This window comes from Trichoplusia ni, chromosome 11 (genome assembly GCF_003590095.1).
Source record: "Trichoplusia ni isolate ovarian cell line Hi5 chromosome 11, tn1, whole genome shotgun sequence".
Lineage (NCBI taxonomy): Eukaryota > Metazoa > Arthropoda > Insecta > Lepidoptera > Noctuidae > Trichoplusia > Trichoplusia ni.
Window position 1 is genome coordinate 4,957,956 of NC_039488.1, and position 10,711 is coordinate 4,968,666.

At 36.0% G+C, this 10,711-nt stretch overlaps 1 protein-coding gene across 1 annotated transcript; it reads right to left on the bottom strand.

Moving 5' to 3' along the window:
* Positions 1-574: 574 nt before the first annotated feature.
* LOC113498919 (N-terminal kinase-like protein) lies at positions 575-10,542 on the bottom strand. Its single transcript, XM_026879180.1, has 13 exons — positions 9,956-10,542; positions 9,551-9,780; positions 9,073-9,249; positions 8,400-8,628; positions 8,006-8,149; positions 5,495-5,676; positions 4,997-5,225; positions 4,552-4,639; positions 4,163-4,324; positions 3,664-3,804; positions 2,558-2,691; positions 1,895-2,093; positions 575-1,554 (listed from the first exon to the last, which is right to left on the bottom strand). The coding sequence occupies exons 1-13, from the start codon at positions 10,331-10,333 to the stop codon at positions 1,403-1,405; spliced, it is 2,445 nt and encodes an 814-aa protein (XP_026734981.1). The 5' UTR covers positions 10,334-10,542; the 3' UTR covers positions 575-1,402.
* Positions 10,543-10,711: the final 169 nt, after the last annotated feature.

Sequence of the window (10,711 nt, forward strand, 5' to 3'; positions counted from 1 at the left end):
TCTTTCTTTTTGCCTCTATGGTTTCAGTGATGCTGCTGTTGCTAGGACGTCCTCTTGTTGGCTGGGTCGTAGTACCATAGGTACATAAGACATCAGCCAGCTCTGACCTGAATTCTGACAGATTTTTAAGCTTCTTTGGATCTGCTCCTTTTCTTGTCTCCACAGTTTTGTATAGAACCCAAGAATAAATGTACTAATTTTAGGCGTCGAGGGACTACCACCACTGTTAAAGGTTGTTGCATTGGTAGAAGCGAGACGCCGCTACTTGCCGTGTAGCGCAGTCTCTCGCTTCCACAATGGCAAATCTTAGTCAAAGTATGCTGTGTTATAATGTGCGTAAAACAATTTAAAATACCACATATTAATTGCCTTATTGGCTTCTAGTCTCACTTGAGCATTACTATGTGTGGTGAATTTCATTTTACAATAGTTGTTCCCTAATATCGGCTTCCGCCAAACAGGATACTGACTAATGACGTCACTTTTCATGAATGGAGTTGAATTAACTATGAAGGCTTTGCCCAAACCTAGCGATCTACGGGCAGTTTGTATGAGTATATTTAAACTAGTTTCAATTGTTTAATATTTTTTAATATTCCAAATAACAAATTAGCGTGCAATTAGATACAAATATCGTCAGTATGAAAGCTAATGTGAGGGTTTTTAGGTTCATTTATCAAAAAGAAATGTATTCGAATTGTTTATTCGCCTTTATTCTTCATTTTGCTGTACGGAGTCTATACATTTCATCTTAATGACTTTTAGGTCAATATAAAAAGTAGCACAGTTCACTGATCATTACATCGTTCCACCAAATTTCTTTAAAAACCAACGTAACTCATACCTGCCTATTACTATAGCTTTAAATATACAATAATCCTTAGATATGTGAATAATACAATTTTAATATGAATCTAAGTAAATCGTAAGCGATATATTTCGAAATAAATAACATAAAACCTTATCTACTTGAATGCATTATAAATTAAATTCCGTTTACTCTTTACGATGCAAATAACATATTTGGAGAATATGTAAATAATTTTCACAGGGTTTTATATCTATTAAATCGCGTTAACACTTTTATTAACGTTTCCCAGGAATATTTATGATCCCACTTAATCGAATTTATTTAATATAATTGGACTTTTACTAACCAAATTTCAGAATACACTCAATTGTTTTCTTAGAGAGCGGCCAACTTTGGAACTATTGGCGCCACTAGCGTATAACACCCGCTTTAGAATTGCCGTGTTTAAAATTAAGTTACAAACACAGCATCAGCCGATAATCTATTTCACACATTTCAAACGCGACTCAAAAGCAAATGTAATTTGAACATAGCGTTTTTGAGTGTAAGGTTTGGTTGAATAGGGTCTGTGTGGGGGTCTGGGGGCCGGTACTAGAAGGGCGCGGGCGCAGTGTTGATCTTGGTCCCGAGTTTCATAGGCCCCTGGCCTCTCGCGGACCTACGAGCCTCCATCTCACGTTGCCTCTGCAGCTTTCTCTCCTCGCGTTTTCTTCGCAACTCATCCATTTTTGATGCGTTGTTTTCTGTGGGAATGGAGATTTATTATTGTTATGACGTATTTAAAGGTCAGTTTCTTATACGCACAAGAGTAGGGCGAAATGGCAACGCCTTAGTTTTATCACTTAAACTGAAAAGTTTATTGATGTTCAAAATATGTTATCAGGTCTAAGTAACTGAAAAAAACTAATATCACTTTCATGACATGAAATAATGAATTTTCATCTATAGTTCTTTTTTCTGTTCTCTAGTTTTTAATAGCGTTAAATGCATCCGAGTTATACATTATACCTTGGTAGGAAAGGTGTTTGAAACATTACACATTACATTATTTTTACTCAGTAAGAAGTATACCGAACAGCGTACCGTCAACATTTTCCTCGATAGGTTCGAACTCGCTATCCTCCCAGCCGCCGAGCGAGTCGTTACTGTTCTGGTGAGCAGTGGGGCGATGCTCCAAGCGTCCGCCGCGCACGTACGTAGCGTTCGCGTTGTTCAGCGCCGGGTCCGTCCACTGAGAGTTGTTCCAAGTCTCTGATGGACTCGCCAGCTCCGCTTCTGCGCACTGTGGGCGTTAACGACAAAAATATGTAATCAATGTAGGAGATTTATTTATGTGTGACAACGTTAATTTACGGGTCTCGAAACGGTTTTCAGATTGCACGGTTATTCTCCGTGTTAGGTAAAAATTAAGTTGGCTACTATGTAACGGTTTTTATAACATGTACCTACTCTACTTATCTATAACGTACAAGCATATAAAAATATCCATTGCCCAAGTTAGTATGACCTAAAACAACTCTCTTAAAACTACACTAACTTTAACTTTTGAAAGCACCCACAGTCATTAATATAACGTTTTAGAAGTGCTTGAAATGCCCATTTAGACGACGCGAGAAAAATCGTGCAAGTTGTTATACGTTGGCAATCATAAATATGTCACATTAAAATACTGCACAATGTACTGTAACTTGAATGATACTTCTGGCATCGTCTAAATGTGCCTTAAATATGTAAGTAAGTGTTTACCGGCTGTTCCTGCAACGTGCCCCACTCCTCGTTGTCCCAGTCGTCCTCGCAGAGCGCGGCGAGTGCGGGCGTGGCCTGCGCGCTGCCGCTGCTCGGCGGGGACTTTGCGCTTGCGCCGGTCGCCGATGACAACACTATTCGTAATAAAAGATGGGAATATAAGTGTTTTGGAATCAGATTAGAATGTTTTCGGTATTTAGGCAAAAGTACAATGAAGACATTTTAGCTTGTAAATAAAATTAAAGTTACAAAGGTATATTTTAGCATTTGTACGTTTAATTTCTACTAAAACGACTAAATAGAAATTAACCGCAACCCGCAAATCTTGATCGGGTCAGAAGTTTATGACTCCGTAGCCAAAGAAGAAAAATGGAACCCAACCACTAAGGCTTTGCTGTGTTAGATTTGTCTTGAATTTGATAGGTGACCATTTGTTTTTCTTTAGCCTATTTGTAAATTTGTTTGAGTCCGACTCGCACTAGATCGGTCTTTTCTTATTATTTTAGTATCAATATCAATTTATGTATTATGACGCAGCCTGAAAGTAATAAGTTGGTAATATTTTTTTAATTGGTTTCAGATCGTCCTCACAAAGCTGTGATAATGGAGAAGAAAGTTCTTCAATATAAATGTAATATAAACAACAATGTTTAGATAATTTAACTTCATAGTGAATAATATTAAAAATAAACATCTACTCATCACAATTATTGGGTCTTTTTATTGCCAAATTCTATTGTAAATCTGTTCATGTTACCTTTCACGCTTAATTTCCTAAATACAATACGTAAAAATCTAAAAACTAGCCTTACGGTTATAACATTATTATTAACGAAATAAATTAAAATCTTTTTATTTTACTGTGAATATCACAATGAAAAATAACTTTTGGGGCATAAATTAACTAGTTGTTGCCAGCTACAAATCGAAAATGATCCCACGGGCATATAAAACCTATGTGTTAATCTGGTTACAAACTGTCTGTGTACCAAAGTTTCGTCCAAATCCGTTTACTAGTCTTTGCGTGAAAGAGGAACAAACATCCACAAAACATTCGTGTTTGTAATGTTAGTACGATATTTCTCTCCTTATATTAATTTACAAACCTGCGCTAGAGTCGATTTCTCCCCACGCGGCCATGTCCCAGTGATCCGGGTCGTAGTCCGACGCGGACTCGCTGTGCTCCAGTGACGTCATCGAGGTCACTGATGATGTAGTTGTGGACATACTGCTCGATGACGGTTGTTCTGTAATCATTAAAACTTACTTAAGTGATATTATGGGATGAAAGCTTTGACAATGCAGGTTGACATTATTGCTTAGCAGGTAAGTATAAGTTAAAAATTGCTAGGCGTGAGGGTGAATGGACCCAAGATAATACAAATGACCCTATAATGGAAAAATAAGGTTGAACAGGCAGCAACCTGGCTTCAGCACCAAATTTCAGTTTGAATAGATTTTTAATCTACATATAATACAGAAATTTATATAGATTCATCAAATTGACTCAATATTTCTGTTACTATCTAAAGAGTAAATGAAACCTTTACACTTTATATTCTCAACACAACATACAACGGAACATACATTTAGCTCTACACTTACCAAGAGATCCAGGCTTGGACAGTACAGATTTAGAAGAGTGTGCCACTCGCGCGGTGTCAGAGTGTGAGCGGTAGAACTTAGCGGTTACCGCCGTCACGGCCCAGCCAGCCCATGTCGCCGCCGCGTTGCTAAGCGACGGAGTTGCTGTGTGGACGTCCGCCTCTATAGATGAAAAAAGGTTGTATAGTCATGGGTCAGTGGGTCATTTTGACCTTTTAATAAATGTTAAAGTTAAAGATGGTTTTATGGTCAAAGTAAGTAATATTGGTCATTAAGTATGTAACTACCAATTTAGGGAAATAGATATGGGTCAATGTGACCTATTTTAACCCATACCACTAAACTTTGATTTTTTGATAGTAGCTAACATTTTAGGAATTCTGTCTTACCCATTCCTTCCTTCAGACTTGGATCTTCCGACACTTTTTCTAATTTACCAAGGAAACCCTTTATAGTTCTAAAAGTGGCGTCACGAACCTGTAAACGAAATTATTAGATTAAAGTACTTGATTTTTAATGTAACATAGTCTATTGCCTGTTTTGACTATCAATGGTAACTCACAAGATACTATCAAGATTAGTCGGTGTGACCCAGCTGCCATGTCAGCTCATGATCCAGGTATTAAGGACTTCGTTTGGGTCCGAAACTAGTTGGGCAATCCCGATAAATGAATTTGAAATAAGTTGATAACTGATATGAATATTGATTCGCGTTATTTATACTTATGCTTTGTTATGTACCCAATGAAAAGAATAGAACAAATAAGCCGCAGTGCTTATTTGTTCTGGATACACGATTCGTTATGGATATATTTTTAATCTATAGACACATACTTGTTTCTCGGGATCAGCAGTCAAGGGGCATAGCGCCGGCAGTATCCTGTTCGCGACTTCTGCTAACAAGAAGTACTGTTGGGTAGCCGCTAGCGCCAGCACGCCGGCCTGACGCGCCGGCGGGAAAGCGTCACGGGTGGCTCGCACGAACGCTGACACTAGGACCTTCTGACGTATCTGAGGGTGCAAGTGCTGAGCAATCTTGCCTAGACATACTGTTGTGTTTGTCCTGGAGAATAAAGGAAATTGGTTTAAAATTGAATGAAGTGAAAATAAAGCAAAAAGCTTGAAAGGAACCTTAAGAGTAACTTGCATTTTTAGATTTCATAAAAACGATAATCCTATATACGGTGTTGCCAAAAAATAGCATAAAGAGAAAATTTTGTATATGGTGTTGCCAAAAAAGGTTTAAATACTGGAAAATATTTAGGGACTTCCCATTATTTACTCGTCGGAAACGGTACTTACTTAAGTTACTACAAAACTATAGAAACTCACCGTATACCGCCCTGGTCGTCTTTAGCCTGCAACCTGGCGAAGTGTCGGAGAACTTCCACGTTCAGGTTGTTGTAGTTCAGCTTGGACGAGAGGTGGACTATCGACTTGACTGTCTGCTCCCTAATTGTAGGGTTCGTGTCCATAAAACCATGAACCACTTGAGGAAATATTTGGTCATTTACCTGTAAACAGGGAATAAGTAGTTATAGCACGTTGAACATTGAAAACCCGAAATTGTCCGACTTGTTTCCGACAAAACTAGTCGGGAAATCTCAATAAATACGTGTGAATCATCCTTACGAAAGTTACTTTACCATATTATTTTCTAACATAATATACGTTGACACTTGCTAATCAAATCAGTTCATTTACTTGAATTAATAAATATCGTGAGACGTGCAACAACAAGTTTATAAAATTGTAATTTGTTTAAATTACAAATATCCGTTTAAAATGAGCTCATGCATAACAAATAGCAATTAAAAAGGAATTTAACTGTTTGCAATAAAGTTATATTGTTTCCTAATATGAACAATTCTTGTTAAAATTTTATTTCTTGAGTCTAGTCGTATCGGCTTCATCTTGTAGCTGGCTGTGTGTTCTTAATGTTCAAAACATAAACAAAATGGTATAAACTACCTATTACGACTCGTGTAATCAGTTTCCGGAAATTGCTTTTTGTTGTTTTAGCATTGAAATATGTTGTTCGAACTGTATTTAGAATTGCTTATCTGTAGTGTACTGTGTTTTACTAATGTGTATTTTTATAGATTACACTTTAACACGAGACGAGACTGTATTTGTTTTAAAGCTTAATAATTAGGAGGAGTAGTTCGAATATAGAATGTTATTAAGCTGACTTAATTTACAAAAATAAAACATTGAACTTATTACAAATTTTAATGACCACGGGATTGGGAAATTAATCAATGATACAGACCGTGATCATGATAACATTTTTCAAAGAATTAGTAGATAAAATGTTTCGAATACCACTTTTGATTATTCTAAATGGTCATAACGTAACATAAGGAAACGGCTTGACCGATTCTCATAAAATTTCGTAATATTGGGTAGGTCTAAGAATAAGATAACAACTTAAAACTTTTTTAATTCATATATCATGTTTTGACTGCACCATGGCAAAACAAAATTTGCTGAATCAGCTGTGATCTGAATCAATATATAATTAAGGGTCGCTTCTTAAGTAGGTACCTTGGAACGAATACCAGTTTTTTTACAGTTTTATTGCGTCTGTATTCCAGGAGAGCGAGCATAGACCTCTTCTATTAAATGATCCACAAAATATACAAATTCATTCACGAACTCTCGTCTGTCAATGGTTCCTATTCTCAATATTTAAATGTCTCGCTGCGTAACAAATACCACGGTTTTATGGCAACGGAATTTCGTATACATCCGAGATAGATAATGCGAGTGATGTGATATTTACTAAACTGAGTCACGTTACTTCAAAGAGTACTGTACGTTTGTACAATATACATTAAGGTTAACATATGGTACGGTCAGCAACAGAAATCGACTTACACGATCAGATAGCCATAATAACTGTACACAAATTGTCACAAGACAGAGTTGATACCTCGTATGGTATAGCAAGAAAAATAAAAATTTGAGAACCCACGACATTAAAAACGTTCATCCCCCAAAATGTTTAAATGGCACGGCCGATGATTATCAAACACGTACGAAGAATCGCGCATAATTCAATTTTAAAAGAAAACAAACTAAATTAATAACAATCGATTTGGGGAGCTGTGATGCCAGACAGACACGGCACACTTATAACACCCCTTTTTTGCGTCGGGGTTTAAAAACATACTTAACACTAATTCCTACACGCCACTAAAATACTGGCACTTTGTAAATCAGATTGTGTTAACCGTCTCGCTGACTGTATCAAAGCATATAGAACGAGAACGAGATTATGTCCGTAGATAACTAAATTGCATTGGCCACGATTGTAGCTCCTTCTAAAATAGCCCTTATTGCCTACAACCTGTTGCTAACCTTATCAAACCTTTGTGGTAAATACCACAAAGGTTTGATATCTATCAAACAGCCAGGTTTAGATAGTACAAACTTTGTTTGCACTCAACAAAAAAGTTTTATAGATTTTTTTTTGTTGAAAGGAGTTTCACTTTTGAATAAATTGTCGTTTTAACTCGTTTTAACATATGAACCGGATAATACAAATGTTTTTTTTAATACTAGGTAAGTTTCAATAACGAAATACGTTGCGAAGTCGTTCGCATTAAGTTCCCAAAGTCGTGCGGATGTTTTTTTTTATTATTATTATCTTATTTTATTGTAGGAGACAATATGGATCGACCATTAAAAAAAATGTGGCTGGCAGAGTACGGTTGTAGGCCGCCCAAGACCGGGATGGTTGTCACTCTTTGATAGTGATATACTACCCATAAGCTGATATGTTAATAATACTGAAATTGAATGGGTAGTAGAAGAGAATAAGATATAAGATGAACTTACAGTGGCATTCTGTAAATGCATAATAAACTGGTCCAATTGCTGCAACAGTCGGGATCGCGTCGTCCTGTCGTTCGACGCGAACAGTTTCACTACACACGGCACTATCTGTTTCTGGTAGTCTGCATCGTCTAAGAGTTTACCCAACTGTAACAACAGAAACACACTTGTTTTATAATAAAAAATATATATTTTTCATTCATTTGCTTTGTATATAAAATTCACTGGCAAAATGGAGTGTACTTCATCATTATATGACGTTTATGAAAAAAAAAATAGATTTAGTGAATGAGTAAAGTAGAATGTCATATCTATTCTCTTTGTGATAAAACTTGTTAAAAAGTGTCGTAGCATAGTACCATAGGAGGAAATTTCTAGGAACATTTCAGTTATTTACCTTAAACATAGGAGCCAGCACAGCAGACCCAGCATCTCCATAATGGAAGGCTGTCATCAACTGCGGCAGTATTTTATGAACACACACAGCTTCAGGGAAGTTGTCCAGATAAGAGCTTAATGTTGAGAAGAACTTCCCCTTCTCAACTTTATCTTTAATTTGTATCTCCTCAAGAAACAGCATTGTATCTATCAGATCATTCTTGAAGTAGCCACCAGGTTTTCTACACCTAAAATGACAGGATAGTTAAGAGATTTGCTATGTATGAGACATGTCTAATGATGAAATTAACAGGCACCTATTTAGTTTGGATCAGTACAGTTTTAGTTACGCCGGGTTACGAGTCGAATTTCAACTTGCGATCCGGCCGCCGCGTCATCTCTTAGTTTAGGACTCTGGTTAGATATGAAACTAGTCGGGCTATCCCGATAAATACGCGTGAGTATACCATTTTTAAGCGATTATGAATCCAGCTCACAAAGGCTATTATAATATGTAGTTAATATTACTTATCTCTGGAAAATAGATTAATGGCTGAGAGTCACAGGAAAAAATGTGATCCAATAGCTGAGACCCTTATGATTCTACTGCTTCTATAAATGCCCAAAACATAATCTTGTCTAAATCAGTAATTTTCTTCATTTACAACCAGCATTTTATCATAATAACATACCTTGTAATAATATCAGCAGGGTTTGGTCTGGAGACAGGGTTTGCACTGACCAGCTCACAGTACAGAGTGCACAGTTGTTTTGGAATGTTGTCAGTAGTTTTCAGTGCTGGCTGGTTTTTTAGTGGTCCGTTATACGCTTCCCATATTAAACAACCTAGACTCCACATATCTGATGAACTGTTTGAAAAAAAAACCAGAAAGTTTTTGTTTATTATCTATTAGTTTAAAATGTCTAAGATTAAATGGACAGAATGTAGGTATCAGAGAATGTTGAAACAATTGTATTGTACACAAGGTATAAAGGGTCAAATAGTTTGCCATTTATATTAAAGTAATTAAGTTATTATTTTCCTTGTAATTGACTGTGTGTTTTCATCTGCAGTGCTTTTTGTTTAAAGAAATGCATATGCTTTTACATCCAATTTTGTGAAGTTGAGGTTTTTTACTATTAATTGTAATAAATAAAATTAATACTAACCACTTAGTGATGGTTTTAAGTTTAACAGGGTCATTTTTCTCTGGCGGGTCATATATTTCAAGGGCTGGTAATATTTTCATAGGTATAGGGTTTCCAGTGTCTTGCCCCTGAGCCGTCAGAAACTCAAATCCACCGAGTTTCCATTCTCCAGCTAAAGTCACAAACACGGAGTATAGGCAGACATTATTATGCCTCATATTGCCATCATTATTTAAAAATGATAATGCTCTCTGTAACATATTAATAATATTAGAAAAAAGAAGCAGTTTTTTTTGTTTGTTTAATTGACAATCATAGACTAAGATCAAATCATTTAACCTTTTTTTTATTTCTGTTTTCATTGATGATGCAATCCAATAAAGGATGATCTGTCTTAATTTGTTTACTAATTAAAAAGGAACTTACAGTTATTTGAAATATACCCCAAGCAAGAAATAGCTCTTTCTGGGGACCTTCCAATTTAGAATCTTCTATGTGTGTGGCTAAAGGTTCTATATATTCAGTTGCTACATATAAAAATTTCTCAGTTTCACAGCTATCTAAGTAATGTAAAAGGCTAGGATGTCGCATAGTCTTCAGTTTCTTTAGGGAGGCCTTAGCAATATCGAACAGTGTTTCCGAACTCTTCTGAACATCGAATAAAAATATAGACACTTCATCCTGTGTGCCTCTTTTCTTTCCTTTATGTAAAGTCCACACACTTCTATCTTCTAATCCAGGCACGGGATCTCCTATTTCGTAAGGAAAATCCTTAGTAGGATCCCGAGAGAAAAACGACCACATTATGTCTTTTTATTTATTATTTACGCCATTCAAACATAATTTTTCGAAAAAATCACTTTTAGTTGAAGGCCTAATACCATAATCTTGGTAATAAATTATCCAGTATTGTATATTTTGTAATTACGTGTTAATTTATAAAAGAAAAATACGAATTTATTTTCTATTCATGAATTCACCATCCACAAAGAGTTGTGACAAATCTGACAAGTGACAACACACGACTTGATCTACGAAAGCAGATACAGATTAAACAGTTATCTTAATCAGGCTATTGTTAATTATTTCAAATTATGATCATTTCAATTATTATGAATTTCGAGAAAAATATAAGGTTGGTTCTGCTATGATTCATCTAAAATGTAAAATACAGAGCAGTGT

Excerpts from the sequence above, each read along its gene's own strand:
- LOC113498919 (XM_026879180.1), bottom strand. The coding sequence starts at position 10,333 with ATGTGGTCGTTTTTCTCTCGGGATCCTACTAAGGATTTTCCTTACGAA. Across the intron at positions 8,150-8,399 it reads TGCTGGCTCCTATGTTTAAG|TTGGGTAAACTCTTAGACGA; the intron begins GTAAATAACTGA and ends CTGTTGTTACAG. Across the intron at positions 4,640-4,996 it reads CTGCTGATCCCGAGAAACAA|GTTCGTGACGCCACTTTTAG; the intron begins GTATGTGTCTAT and ends TTTCGTTTACAG.